At 39.4% G+C, this 16,242-nt stretch overlaps 1 protein-coding gene across 1 annotated transcript; it reads left to right on the forward strand.

Annotated features, from left to right (window-relative positions):
* Positions 1 to 285: 285 nt before the first annotated feature.
* fibina (fin bud initiation factor a) lies at positions 286 to 1,448 on the forward strand. Its single transcript, XM_077211434.1, has one exon. The coding sequence runs from the start codon at positions 457 to 459 to the stop codon at positions 1,066 to 1,068; it is 612 nt and encodes a 203-aa protein (XP_077067549.1). The 5' UTR covers positions 286 to 456; the 3' UTR covers positions 1,069 to 1,448.
* The last annotated feature ends 14,794 nt before the right edge of the window (positions 1,449 to 16,242 follow it).

Consider the following 16,242-nt stretch of genomic DNA (forward strand, 5'->3'; position numbering starts at 1 on the left):
GAATAGAATAGAATAGAATAGTTTGTGAAAACAGGTAAAGTGGGACACTTTATGACCATTAGTCATCCCACAAAGGATCAAGTAAATTCATGCTGATTTTTATTAGTTTCTCTCTTGTATTCACTCTATATAATTACGATGTAAATTACAATGTTTATTTATGACCAATCAATTATAAATTATAATATAACCAATTATTCATTACAGAGTTACACATACGTAAAAAAGTACGTTTAAAAGCTCTCTCTCTCTTTTTTTTTTTTTTTTTTTTTTTTGTGTGTTCTTTCCACTGAGCTTATTTGCTCAGTGAGGTAATTTGAGAGCGCGTAAAAGCGCGTTGGACTCAGATTACAGCCATGGACGTCTCCTCTAGTGCGCATACTCATATGAAGAATTCCAGATGTGGACATCGTCTCTGTCAGGTCAGTCAGACCTTCGGAGTGGACAGAATCTATCATGTTAGCCTTCACACTTGGTCTGTTTTTATTGCCGCTCTGTGGTACGGTCTACACAGGACCTTTGCTCCCTGAAATGTCTAACGGGACTTTTCACCACTTCTTCGTCCCGGACGGTGATTATGAGGAGACCGAAGACCCGGAGAAATGCCAGATGCTTTTCAAATGGATCGACCGCAGACCATGTCCACTGGAGGAAGACCAGGACTCGCTCATTCGAGAGGATTTTATCATCATTAAACAACAGATTGAAGACGCAGCGCGCGTTCTGGAGAGCCTTGGGAAGAGCATTTCCTACGACCTGGACGGCGAGGACAGTTACGCGAAATACCTGAAGAGGGAGATTGTGCAAATCAGTGATGCATTTACAAACGTGGAGAAATCCCTTCTGGAGTTGGAGACAAAATTCAAGCAAAGCCAGGAGACGGAGCAAAGAGAGGAAAGTGAGTTCACCAATAACTTTATCAACCCCATGTACAATGTGAGGGACACCCTGCAGGAAACTCTGGACATCTCCTCCGGACTCAAGGATAAACATGAACTCATCTCTCTGATCATTCGGAGTCATGGGTCGAGGTTAAGCCGACTGAAAAATGACTACCTGAATGTTTAGTCTCACAGATATTCTGTACAGACCACAGTCCAAGTTGGGTTGTTATTGCATTTCTGTTAAATTCTGGATCTCTTAAATTTCCCATGCATGAAACTCTTTTTGTGGTTTTGAGTAATGAAGGTTCCTTCATTCTTAAAAATAAAGTAAAATTCAATAGTGGAAAACCATTTTGGATTAGAGTTTCTTTAAATGTAAAAAAAAAAAAAAATCGATGCTTCATTAAGGGTTCATCATTCTTTTGGTTCCTGGATATAAAACACATATACAAAAGTTCAGTGTCATAGCCTGCTTAAAAAGTTTTTTTATAACTTCTACAAAATTATGTTTGGTTCTGATTATTTTCTGAATGTGCAACAACCTCAATAAACCTCCAAAAATGTTTGATGTTTCTGTAAAATGTAAAAAATGTAAAAAAACATAAAATACATAAAATACGTCTTAATTCTGAAAATATTTTCGGAATATTTCCCGTTTGCAATTTTTGTCTCTGCGCATGCAAGCAAACAAGATTAAAGGTGCAGTCTGTAAGATGACAGCTAGTGGTCGAAATAGGTACTGCAGTCCAAATTCAAAATATCGGAGACCGTTGTTTCCCCCTCCCCCTCCTACTCAGACTCAACGCCCACGCGGTTGCCAGTTTTAGGAAACACAACAGGAACGAGCGCAGTTGACAATGAAAGCCGAGGAGGCTTACTGTGCGTTTACACCGGACGCGAATAGCGCGTCAAATTCGCGTCTACCGCGTCTAGTTTGACGCTTGACCACTTTGTGTTAATTCGCGTGTCAAGAGAGAAACTGACGCGCGTAAAAACAAAAGTTTGAAGCGAAATTTACGCGCGTCACGCGCGTCAGAATCGAAACCCGTTGGCGGCCATCTTTTTTATGTTGATCGAGCATTCATCGGAGAGTCACCCCTCTGTATTTGCTCTGGAGAGCAGAACGGCAGCGTAGGGGTAATCGTCGCCGTATTTGTGTCCATCAGAACCTTCGAACCCTTCGAAGGCGAACCCAGTGTGGCGAGTTTCACCATTGGCTCGCTCCAGGAGCTGCGCCTGGATGACGGCGGCTTTCAGCGGTACTTCCGCCTGTCCCGCGCCCAGCTTGATGACCTGTTGTCCCGCATCGGAGCGAGGAGCACCCTCGCCCTCATCCACCTAATCTGTCATTTATTTTTGTTTTGATGATAAATGGAGCCTGCCTCCAAAAGTGATTAATCTGTCCTGTGATTTTTCTCTCTCTCTCGAACAACACTGTCCAGACACGAACTTATGCAGTATGTTGGTTGTCTTTACATTAATAATATTTCATATATCTAGATATGGAATTAATAGCATTCAATACAAAATGAATATGTCTCATATATTGAAATCAAGTTTTATGTGATAAAATATTTGCTTTGTTGTGCATTAGAACCAGTCATATTACAAAATAATTTATTGAAGCCTCCAGATACTTCACCACATGACAGCAGCATGCAGCTAGGCTCCTGATTGGTTAACGCGGCGCGAATTGACGCAGAAGTTCAGATTTTTCAACTCGGGCGGCAGACGCGAATTCGCGTCAAACGCGTGAATGCACAAATAGCACTAACTAAATCATTCGCGCGTAACGCGCTTAACGCGCCAGCCGCTTAATTCGCGCCATTCGCGCGAACTTGACGCGCGAATGAGGCGAATTCGCGTCTACCGCGCCGCGCTCTACGCCTCATTCGCGCCGCAGGAATTTTTTACGCGCGTAACGCGTCTTTGCATTGACTTAACATTGAAATCACTCGCGCCTGACGCGCTATTCGCGTCCGGTGTGAACGCACCATTACACACTGTAAGTTGATGAGTTGATTCATCTGCGTTTCAATATTCTCTCGTTCATAGAGATTTTTTAGATGGATACCAGGCTTTTTAGGTTGGGTAGAATCTGCAATCTCTGACCCAGTTTGTTTACTGGCTGCAATACACAGTGTTTCCTGCCAATTGGCTTCCCATGGTGTAGAAATACTATTGGGTGAACTGGCAGTGGGCGGAGTCACACAGACCGAAACAAAAACAGACATTCCGACACGAACGCACATTTCAATGTAAAATAACTGACTGTAGAAGTGTATGTAAACGAGTATGTGAACTCAGCATGTTTCCTAAATATCTGCAAACATATTATGGTATTTTTTATGCCTTAGTAGAGTGAAAAGTTACATACAGCACCTTTAAATGTGTATGCCTTTTTTGATCAGTTGCATAAATGATTAAACTGTTATATACCAATCAGTCACATTTAGGTTAGTGTAGAAACATTCAGGTAACCTAAAATGTGCTTCATGAGGCGGAACATCTAATTGAACTGGTTTCATTCAAATCCAAAATATTGTTTAATAATATTTAATTAACCTGACTGTACAAAAGTATTTTTTTCTTCACATCAGATCCGCCTTATGACAACAAATGCGGTTTCACTTTTTAGGTACTCTAAAGACCAGCAGTCTGGTCTTTTTCAGCTGTCTGTACACTGCTGAGTGCTGACATTCAATTTCGGATGATTGAGGAAGTTAGAGGGTTGGTGGTTAAACAAGCTGGTTGAGATTTGGTATTTCCTGTGTCATTAGAACAGAAAGTCTCTTTTTCTTTCTGCCATGTGGAAGAATAATCAAAGTCTGTAGCAACGTACAAAGAAACACAATCTACATTTTCTACTTCCAACTCCACAAGAATGCAGGGATATTTGCTGGTGAACAGTTTTAACCTTTAACTGTAGTCCATCCATGAACATAAGTCATAGCTCATGACAAAATACCATGCTGAAGCATAAAACATACCCAAACCACAGAAGTTTAAACCAAAACATTGTATCAAAAGCACTGTGTTGCTGCTGAATTTTAATTTCTAACCAGAACAATGAAGTACTTATAGATGTTCTCTACCCACCGCCCCCTGGGCTGTGACTGTTTTCTTTTTCTTCTTCTCATTTAGAGTTTTATTCTTGCTGGAGGTTAAAGCTCAAGCAAAGAATGCCTTTGCTAATGGTTTAGTGTTACAAGATATGTGCCCGTTCAGTAACATTTCATATGGATCTAGTTTCAGTGATTATGGTGTAAAAAAAACTTTTAAAAAACAAGAAGGTTTTTTTTTTTAAGTAAGATACTGAAAGAAGCTGTTTTGATCTACCAACCTTCTAGTTGGGGGTTTGAATGATGTGTTGGTGTTGTTAGATTTAGATAGGACATCCCTAGTGTTTAAAGTAAAATAATATCAAATGCTCATTGCAGCTTTCATGTACCAAATCTTTTTTTTTTTTTTTTGCATTAAAAAAGTGTGTGCGTGTGTGTGAGTGTGCAAAACTAGAAAAAAAGAGATACCAATCTGTTAGTTTTTAAAATGTAATTGTTCTAAATTAGTAATCATATACTGTATGATGATATGTTTACGATGAATATTTAATATGTATTGAATTTCTGAACATGCAGTGATCAGTCTTAACTATATAAAAATATCCCATTTGAAAACTATTATCAAAATTTCAATAAAATACATATTTTTTAAAATATGTGTTGTTTTATTGGTTCATTCCATAATTTTCCTGGACACTGTCTTTCCTTGTTTTCATTTGTTATGTTAGCCGTCTTTTAATTTGAAATGTTAGTTTTTCTCTTTTTTTATTGAAAGTTCTCATCATCTTCTCTTGTCTTTGTTAATCGAGTGTTCCCCAGATGTAGAAACTGAATTAGTAATTGCATTATGTCAGTGTGATGTCACTGTCATTTAATCATGTACATTCCACAAAGTCAGCATGGGTGTAGTATGAATACAATTTGGCATTTAAGGTGACCTACAAATGTCAGCCACATTACTGTTCCCTGCCATTTACAAATATGATGACTCCTCTCGCAGTCTCGTGGTAAAGTGACCATTGGATGTGCACTTAAGAATTGCGATAAAAATTCGATTAATATTTTTGCATACTTTTATGAATACTGCCTATTTGGATGTACTGCTCATTTGACTTAGCTTACTGCTTTTCGTCTTGTATATATTACACTTCTGCGGACACTAAGCGTGTCTCCAGAGCTCTGTAAGAATGTGCTTCCTATTCCCAATGCTGTACCATTAAATGACTGTGGGCCACTTTGCCAATGTAATTCCCTGTATAGTCCACTCTTTCTTATGAACGTGAGACAAACTAAACAATCAAATTACACTTCAAATAAATTTTTTTTTAAAGATGGTTTCTATAATTTTAGGCAGTTTTCATCACGCTTGTTAGTTAAAGTGTTCGTTCTTTAAATAAGTTTGGTTTTGTTTAGTAATTTGATGCTATAAAAACGGGGTTGTGACGTCATGATTGATCACTGAGGCGCCAACTGGCTTTTTTCGGGATCTTCGGGAGGAGATTGATGCTTAAACTTTAATTTCTACATTTCCTTAACTGTTTATTTACAGTAACACTTACATAAACTGTAATACTGAGGCGCTTCACACTCACCACTGCGCAGACTAGGGACTCAATATGTCAGTGCCATATTGGGACACTGGCAGCTTCACTTACTACAATGGAATACAGTGAAGGTGCGTTGTCCATCTTTTTTTACAGTCTATTGTTAAAACATAAAGAGGGGTAAAACAACACACATTTGAGAAATACAAGTAATTTCCGAAATTGAATTTGCTCTTCGATAGAAGTTAGTTTTAAGAAGAGATTTAATAGAGTTCACTGATTCAGCCGACTGGTAGATCTCCTTTCCTCTCATTTCCTCTGGTAGATTGAGATTGTTCCAGATCCTCGGTGCCCTGGCTGCAAATGTCTCCTCTTGATTCCAGTCGTGTCTCTGGAACAGACAAAAGCCCTTTGCCCGAGGATCTCAGGGTAAGAGCTGGCATGTAAGTTAGAAATACTAGTAGGTCTGTGATATAGCAGGGGGCAAAACCATGTAAAGCCTTAAATGTAATCAGTAACATCTTAAAATCAATTCTAAAACATACTAGGAGCCATTGTAATGCAGGAAACAGGAGTGATATGATCAAGTTTCTTGGTTCTGGTTAAAAGCATTGCAGCTGAGTTCTGACCAGACTGGAGCCAATCAATAGATTTTTGATTCAGGCAGGTAAAAAGACTGTTGCAGTAGTCCAAACGTGATTAACTAAAATCGTGTAAAACGTCTCAGTATCTTTAAAAGTTAAAAAGGGACAGATTTTTTAAAATGTTTCTATGATGATAAAAACATGATTGCACAAGTAGTGTGCTGCGCAAAACATAAATCACTGTCAAACCAGACACCAAGATTCTTTGCCACTGGCTTATTGAGATCTGACGGGCCAAAGGAAATAGTAAAGGGCAGAACCTGATATGTCAAATGCTGGAGGCCAATGACGAGGATCTCAGTGTTGTCTGAGTTCAATTGAAGAAAAATGTTAGGGATCCAGTTTTTTAAGTAACCAAGACAGTCCTTCAATGATGTCAACATTGGAGGGTCAGTGGATTTAAAGGGTACATATCATGAAATTCTGACTTTTTCTGTGTTTAAGTGTAAAGGATCGGCTCTCTTCTGATCGGGGGCGGGGAGCAGCAGCTCATTTGAATTTAAAGGAACACATAAAAATGTCGCGATTTTGGTCAAAACCCAAAAAGGGGCAACTTTGACAAGCTGTAATGAATGATCTGGGGGGTATTTGAGCTGAAATTTCACAGACACATTCTGGGGGCACCATAGATTTATAATAATACGTCTTTTGAAAAGGGGCATAATTGTCACCTTTAATGGGCAGGTACAACTGTGTATCGTTTGCATAAAAATGGAAAGAGACACTGTGGCGAGCACGTCACCGGCCTCGTGCCGCTCTCTCACTGCCCTCGGCCTCGTCCTGCTCGCCACAGACAACATGTCTTTGAATAATGTGCCCTAAAGGAAGCATATATAATGAAAATAAAATTGGTACCAAGACCTACCCCTGTGGCACACCATACTCACAGTAGAATAAGAAGATGTGCAATTATTCAGGGACGCGCAAAACCTCCTATCCAACAACTAAGATCAAAACCAGTCTAAAACAGTGCCAGATATCTCTACCCAGTGTCTCAATCTCTCTGAGAGGATGCTATGGTCAAGAAAGTAACTTGTATACACTCACTGACATCAATACAGCCCATAATCCTAGGGAATCTCATCTGCTCTTTCCGTGCACATGGAGGAGGAGGGTTCTTGTCTCACTGACCAAGTCACAGTTGTCCCAGTTTCGGACCAACTCTCAGCCGACCGCAGGTTTCCTGACTTGGTCGAGCCTGGTCACTGACACTTCTCATGTCCCAAGTCATTTCACAGAGGCAGAGCAGGATTGCAGACAAGGCATGTAAGGCACATGCTCCGTGGGCCACAAGCAGTTAGCCCCATCCACCAGTGCCCATCACCCATCTGGAACAACACCAGGTCCACTGTTTCATGAAAATACTTGTACTGGAGCCCTATTTTTGTGTCCCTTCCGCACCTCTGAAAGAGAAAAAGGTACTTTCTTGTTTCACACAGTAAGCATTACTAGGCTAATGCTGCAGACCCAATGACTGTCATTAAGCAGTTTCCATGGTTATCTTGTTTCTTAGTTCCTATTTGTGAGCCTTTTCACTCCCTTTTCACTCTCATCCTTCCCTATCACTCTATGGCTACTTGAGATCCACTTTCCTGCAGAGTTTAGCTACAACCCTAATCAAACACATGTAAACAAGCTAATCAAGGTCTCCAGGTGTGGCAAGCAGGTCGGGGCAGAGAACCGTGGGAATTGAGCGAGGCCACTGGTGCGAGTGCTAATGATTGTTAGGGCACCTTGAAGACCAGAGTTGCCCACCCCTGGTCTAGCCCATACCATTGTCTCTAATGGATCCAGTTCATGTCATTGATGGCCCCGTCCACACTACTGCGTTTTCGTTTAAAAACGGAGAATTAAAACGAAAACGATCTCCGTCCACACCAGCGTTTTAGCTGCGTATTAGAATTGATCTCCGTCCACATTAAAACGACTGAAAACTCGGATCACGTGACCATTCTCCAACACTGTGCATGCGCGTGCCGGTGTAAACAGGAAACGGATGGACTATTCCTCAAATTTGATGAGGAAGCAAGTAACGTTAGCTACCTCTGCAAAGATTAGAAAATGTCGAAGCTTAACCCAAAACCGACGCTCCATGTACGGTTGATACCGCCGCTGCACACGGGAATTGTCATAGATCGCTCGAATAACAGTTTGCCTCCGGCGCATGTAGGCAGTTATAGCATTGTAAAATGCAGAATTTGCTTGCACAACAGCTGCTAACAAAGACATCAAAGTCAGTAACGCTTGTAATTCGTTATCCATGTTGCACTCACTAACATCAGCTACGTAGTCCAGGATGTTTTTGTTTGTTTTCTTCCGGTGACGGGACATGTGATGGGTGGCTGACGAATCAGCGAAGGATACGTCATGGGTGATGACACCCAATCATAGAGCCGAGCGTGACCTTCTACGTCATCGTTTCTAAACTCCTCCGTTTTGTCCCGTCTACACTAAAACGCCCTCCGGAGATTCAAAACGAAAAACGGAGCTGCAGCGTTTCTAAACTTCTCCGTTTTGGGTCTTCGTTTTTCCCGTTTTAGTGTGGACGGGAGGTGCAAACGTAGCAAAAGGTCTCCGTTTTTAAACGAAAACGCAGTAGTGTGGATGGGGCCTTAGGCACAGCCACAGCCAATTCCTGTACCATGTCACAGCATGTCACACCATTTTGCTACTATATGTTATGGACCCTGTGAAGACTGTGATAACGGGTTTACACAGTTCTCAACATTGCAAATCTAGGAAAGGTTTTCATTTAATAAAAAAAAATGCAAATCTACATTTATACTGCTCTACTTTGTGTTATTTCTTTACCAGTAAATTAGAGAAGACAAATTTACTGCTGCAAGGGTGTTTCTAGTACAGCAGTTGGGAAATTATGGCAACTTTGACATCATTCTCTCTTCTGACTGCTGTAATTAATCTTTCTATATTTTTTCCTCTTTTACAAAGTCATGGAAATGCTATCATGGATTTTTTTTCTTTGCTATTGGAGCAAATGGGAATGCAGAAAGTATATTAGCTGTCGTCTCCTATTCACCACTATAGAAGTTTTCCCTACAATGAAGACTTACACTTCTGAGAGCCCCAGAAATGTAAAAAGGGTCCTTTAATTGAAAAACACATATTCAAAGAATGATGCCAAAATTATAGATATAGTATGTCCATGAAGGTATTTATATAACACAGAGATACCAATAAAAAGCACTTGAAAAGTATGTTTTCATTTCATTCAGCACATAGATTTTAAATTCAACCCAAGTGTTCCTAGTTTAAGTAATTCGTCTTTGTATAAATAAATACCCTCATATTTATCTTGTCTGTTGTCGAGCATTGAATGTTTACTATGACAAGTTTAGTAAGTTCATGATAGGTCTTGTCAACTCATGTTCAAGTCAAGCTTTCAGTAAAGCCATGTGTTCTTGGTAGTGTAGTTTGTTACTTTGTCACACAATAAATCTTCACTTGTATTACAATTTATCACAAATCAGTTACCGTAGCTACACCCTTTGTTTGCATTATCTCACTCCTTTTGTGTGTGTAATAATTAATAATCTTTGTGCGTGCGTGCGTGCGTGCGTGTATGTGTGTGTGTGTGTGTGTTTGTGGATTTGGCTATACTTGTGAGACTAAATATATGAAAATGTCCTCAAAAATATGGTGAAGCATGTTGAAAATCCATGTGATTTGATTGGTTATCAATATCTGAAATGCTCACAAGTCAGCCAAACCATGTATGACTTTAAATGTAATGATGTCAACAGGTTTTTTTCTGAGGACTAGGTTTAGAGGTCATTAGCTCCTAAGGCCTATGTGTGAGTGTGTCTATGTGGAATCTGCCCTTGGTAAACAAACAGCAGCTGGTGCTCATCATAGCACCCCCGCACCTACTATCACACACACACACACACACACACACACACACACACACACACACACACACACACACACACACACGCACACACACACACACACACACACACACACACACACGCACACACACACACACACACACACACACACACGCACACACACAAACTCTGACACAAACTATGTCAACATAGAACAGCTTCAGCCATTTCTAAGCTAAACTGTTAAGTGTGTTTTATATTCTTTCAATTACTCCATCAGTCATTGTCATATAAACAACACTTGAGTAGTGTTTTGGGCTGAATACAAAAGTTTTGATAGGTGTGATAGGTGTTTTGATAGGGATAAAACACTTTTTTCATGTACACCCAGTCTCTGCTGGAGAAACATGTAAAAAAAAGCTTATTACGGTGTAATTATGCATGTAAATACTGAGTAATAACTATTAACTACATGTACTTAGTTAGGATTAGAGTTTGGTTTAGTGTTAGTTGCATGCAATTATGCAAAATAGTAATTGCTAGTAACTACATGTAACGTGAAAGAAGGACACTGTAAAATAAAGTGTAAAATAAAAACAAGTTTTAAAGAAATCTGTTAAGTGATAAAACTTTCCTATGAAGAAGTATTTAGTGAAGGGCTGAAAAAATATAGGGCAGTCTTAAGTTTGGCATGCTGAGACAGAGTTGATCCTGATCGCCTTCTTCCTTTGTGTGTCTCACCTCTGAGTCCCTTTTCTCCCAGTGGGACCCCAGTCCAAACACATGCCTTCCCCATCCGGCTCTGCCTGATCCAGCCTCCAGGCGCTCTGCACACTAGCTCCAAACCACAACCACTATAGCTTCATTATCCAGGTTACGGATAATGAAACATTTTATATGAAGTTAAATGCATAAGTGCATTTTTATGAGCAGCACTGCTCACTGGAGAAAGTTTGTGTGGGATACTTTAGTGTGTGGCGCCTGCATGAACGTATACTATGAGCTTGAGTGATACCTCAAATTGTGTATCTTGTTGAGGAGAGGTGTGCTGTTATTTTCTAGGTGATCTGACTTATGATTTTTGCCTGGAAGACAATAAAACAGAGAATACATACAATAATACAATAATATTTTGAAGCTGTAGGCCGAGAAATATATACTAGCGATATCTAGTACTCTTTTAGTGTACTTCAAACTTTCAAAAGTATATTTTAAGAAGTAAAAAAAAAAAAAAAGTAAGATAAAAATTCCAGATAATATAATATTAATGAAATAAAAGGCCACTTTAGTGTGAATGTATACTGACTATGTTTCTCAACACACTTTAGAAGGCGATTTAAAAAAAAAAAAAGTGCACTTTTTGATTATGTCAAATTAAAAGTTTTACTTTGAAGAACATTTTAAATCATTATGTATTAATAATCTATATATAATAAATAAAGTGCATGTTAAGTATTTTTACTCTGCCATGCACTGCAGAGACACGAAAGCTGAGGATCCAAATACAGTAGTTTATTATACGGGTAATCCACAATTTAAGTCAGAACAGGCAAAGGTCATTCACAAACACACAATCCAGACATTAAGTTAGTACAGGGCGGAGGCAGACAGGGAAATCCAAGGAACAGGCAGAAAATCAAAAGAACCAGGAAACTGGAGAAACAAGATACTATGAATTGCAATATCAATGAATATTAGCAATGAATGACTGAATTGACCAGGCTTATAAAAGGTGAGCTAAACAAGGTAATGACACACAGGTGGAAGTAATCAGAGATAATGAGTGTGGGCAATGGGTTATGGGAAATGTAGTCTATGAGGGAATAACAATAGTCCGGGATGGAGTGCCCTCTAGTGAACAACCAGGGCACTCCAGCTGATGATCATGACATACACTGTATTAATGATCTATTAAGTACTATTATAACTATTATAACTATTATAATTTATCAATGCATTAGTAACAACCCAACTTAGTGTCATGGCAGTGACTTTTGCACAGTGCAAGCACCACTCACATTTTCTTCACAAAATGTTTAGTCTAGATGAGTATTTGGACTTTCAAAACAGAACAAATCAGAAACAGGAGGTAATGAATAAACAAACACTTAAATGAGATTTCACTCATGCTTTCAGACTTATTCAGAGTTTTTAGTATCAGAGGACTCATTTTGGGATCCAAATTGACTTTTTACACTTGAAATTGTCATTCTTAACCCTGGACAAACATTATCATGTCGTGTAGTTCCATATTTAAGACACAAACACCATATTTCATATATTATCCTGGAATATTAAATAATAGTCAGATTTTGCGATTTTACTCTGTATATTTGTAAACCCTCTTAATTGTCTTATCTTTGTAATTTAATGTTTGCATATTTATGAAGTTAATAACAAGGATTGGACAAACAATTCTGTGAAAAAGGAACAGAAAATAAAACATTTCTCAAATACTATTTAGATTGACACATTGGTCACTATTAACAACCTTTTAAAAAAGACAAATAATAAAATACTTCAGACTTTATTTTGTACCCTATTTGTTGAAGGCTCCAGAAATCTACTGAACTAAGAGTTTCATGCAATTTGTACAAAGTTAGATGTCAGACATCTGTGCAAACACACAGACGTGAATTCTCTCTTGTTTCTGTTTCAGATTCCAGCATATGAAGTGAGATGCTGTGTAAGCAAACCCTTCATCCAAAGAGTTTTACTGAAATAGATATTCACATCCTGGCCTGAAAAAACACTGAAGCATTCAAAGCATGAATCTCCTAATTTTTCCTGATATTCCAATTTTCCTAAAAAATACTTTATTTATTTGTTCTAAATTTCTGACACAAATATGGATATGGAGAGCTGATTTGGAAAATCTGAATGTTTAGCACAGTAAAAAAGACAGATCTACCCTTTGTGAACAGAGAGTGACTCATACTCAAGTGACAAATGATTTTCTAAAACAAAATGTTCCACATTTTACCCACAGAAAACAAGAAAAAGAAGATTTGAACACTGGAATTATGTGCCTTCAATGGGCCAATCAGAAAAAAAAATTCAACAAGAACTTTGTTATACCACATGAGAAGAGCACAATTTTTCTAAACCGCTGCACATTGAAATTATTCTTAGTCAAGCAATATTTTTTGAATGAACTGTTTTTAGTTTAGTTTGAATCCAAAGAATGCTTAGCCTGGATAAGGCAAATCTTCTGTCTGAGGTCATGGTGAATGTGGTTTGGAGGAGTGAAGATCTCAGGAACCCAAACTAAAGTTCATGACTTATGTTTCCTCAGGCACTGAAATAAGCTTTTTAAATCCTAAAAATAAGCATTACTGGAGTGCATGAAAGTAAGAGTCTGGGGTATTAAGATTGCAGTTAGTACACCTGTCAGAAGTTACTAGTACCGTTTTAAACATCTTGTGCTGTATGATGTGTTCTATGTACAATCTTATGCAGAATTAACTGGATATTTGTCAAGTCAAGTCAAGTCGCCTTTATTTATATGGCACTTTTTACATATATAGCAGCTTTACAGAGATAACAGGAAAATAATGCAACAAAGTTTGTTTCTGCTGTAGGCTACAGCAGATTTAGAAGAAAATAGTTTTGTAAGAACTGATTTTCCTGTTAAAATAAAACTCACCCTGCAATAAAGCAATAAAATGCACCCTAGACAGAAGATCGCAAAGAAAGAACACAGGACATTGTCCTGTCTAAACGTTTCTCCTTCCTTATCTCTGCATTCTCCTCTCCCTCCTCCCTTCCTTTCCCCCTGATCCAAGTCACTAATGGCTCGTTTCCACTGAGCGGTACGGTACGGTACAGTTCGGTACGGTACGCAATTATTTGCGTTTCCACTGTCAAAAGTTGTGAATGGTACCAAAAAGCCGAACCGTACCGTACCACTTTTTGGGTACCCTTCCGTTGGGGTACCTAGCACAGTGGTACGGTACTAAAGGGTGGAGCTAGACTCACTGCAAAACGCTGATTGGTTGACAGAGATCGTCACTTGCGCGAGGGGAATGGCAACATAAGAAGCGCCATTTTTTAATATACAGTTGGAATATAATACTACGGTTATACTTTCACGAAATGTAGTTTTAAGAGTTTTTGAGGCGAGAATGTAGTTGTTTAAAGCTCAAATCTGCGGTTTATTTATAATGATTTATGATAATTTGATCCATTCCAGGGATCACCGGGCGCTCGGCGCTCATGTTCCCCACCTGGAACAGCCTTTCCTTGGCTAGTCGTTCTGACGTTTGCCGCTGACTCTGTAGCAGCTAGTGGTAATTCGTCTTGTGTATATCTAACGGGTGGTCTTTGGTCTCGTGAATCGATAATTCGTTCCCTGGCCAATCGTTTTGGCTGAGGGCTAAGTGAAGTTTCATATATTTAGGCTATAACTTTTCCGTTGTAAAGTTAACGTTAGACTAGCGCTGAATTTGTCTGAATTGTTTGCTTTATTTCTTATTGTATAGCTTCTTGTAACGTTACCTGTTACCTTTTACTTATACTTTTATAATGGCTATTATTGATAGAACTGAAATTTAACAAAAAGAGATAGGGTTGAGTTTTGTCATTTTTTATTACAAGATTATCACTGTAATGTTGTTTATTGCAACATTTGTACAAATGCACATATTGCCTGGAATATGTTTAATATTTTTTTTACATTTAAACGAAAAGATGCAGGGTTGTGTTTTATATTTCGTTTTGTTATAAATAGGCTAACGTTAAACATGTATATAATCAGGTCTATACATTGCCTGAACCACATTTGTGTGCCTATAATGTTTAAAATTTATTTAAATGAAAACGAAAAGAGGCAGAGTGGTGTTTTATAACATATTTCGTTTTATTGTTGCCTAAAATGTACATGCAGAACGCGCTGTTCCATGTGGTGAATTACCGGACTCGCGTCCTCGGGAGTCCCTCTGCTGAGAACTTTACATACTTGGTATTGAGAAATGCCTAATGTCGGCGCTTGTCTTCTTGTGACAAACATGACGAGAAGCAAGGACAAGATCTGCTGTATGCCATCCATTGGTGTTTACTTTGTCGCTTTCTTCTTCGCGCGAAAATCACGTTGATCGCTTCTTTCCGGCAAAAACCACGCCTATCAAGTAGGGTACTGTTGGCGGTGGAAACGCTAGCTGGATCATGGTTTACTGACCCGACCCGACCCGAACCGTACTGTACCGTACCGTACTGCTCAGTGGAAACGAGCCATAAAAGTTCACTGAAAATGTCTATAGATCACATATGATGTATCTTGTGAATCTAATGTTTTTCCTTTTCATGTTTGGTTTAATTTTAAATGTCTCAGTGCGATTGGTAAAATGGTCTTAATTTCATTGCAGTAATTGGTATTATGAGAAAGATTAAACACTTAGGAGAATCCTGTTCTCCTCTTTGGGTGGTGTCTCTTCAAGATATCTGATAATCCTCCCCTCTCCTCTAAAACCAGGTGCTACACCCTGTGGTACACAAATAGACCCAAAACAACTCTAAAACATATTTGTACAAGCCTTTTGTTCTGGTCTGTGTATATAAGGGTAAGTGGCAGAGCAGTCTTTGGGAAAACTGTAACCAGGAAAACGTCTCAGGTTACGTATGTAACCCTGGTTCCCTGATAGGGAACGAGACGCTGCGTTCGAGACTCGGTGGGAACGCTCTGCGTGATTACGTCGTGAAGCACGTGTAAAATCAGTCCAATGGAAGCCCGCTACGACATAGGTGACGTCATAGACCAGGAAACTATAAAGCAACCCAGAAATCAGACCGCGACAGCTTCTGAAAAACCTTAAGCAATTCGATCAGGGCATGCAGGAAGCATGGCAGGCAAACGAAGCGTCTCATTCCCTATCAGGGAACCAGGGTTACATACGTAACTTGAGACGTTCCCTTTCAAGGGAACTCGAGCTGCGTTTGAGACGCGGTGGGAACCCCATAACCACTACGCCATAGTGACAAATGCCCGTTCTGTGTAAAAGTCCTGCGCACACTAAGAAGCAAGCAACCTCGCCCCCCGAGTGGAGAGGTCAAGGTCATAAAACCTGACAAATGTATGCGGAGAGGACCATCCTGCCGCATTACAAATGTCAAGAAGGGAAACACCCGAAATTAAGGCCATAGAGGCCGCCATACTCCGAGTACAATGGGCCCGCACAGCCATAGGTGAAGGCTGTCCGGCCGCTTCATAAGCCAATGAAATAGCCTCGACTATCCATTTACTCATGACCTGTTTAGATGCAGGG

The sequence above is a fragment of the Siphateles boraxobius genome, unplaced genomic scaffold (assembly GCF_051911475.1).
Source record: "Siphateles boraxobius isolate OS27281-9 unplaced genomic scaffold, OSU_SipBor_1 65, whole genome shotgun sequence".
Taxonomy (NCBI): domain Eukaryota; kingdom Metazoa; phylum Chordata; class Actinopteri; order Cypriniformes; family Leuciscidae; genus Siphateles; species Siphateles boraxobius.

Bases quoted from the DNA above. Each gene is read 5' to 3' on its own strand.
- fibina (XM_077211434.1), top strand. From the start codon at position 457: ATGTTAGCCTTCACACTTGGTCTGTTTTTATTGCCGCTCTGTGGTACG.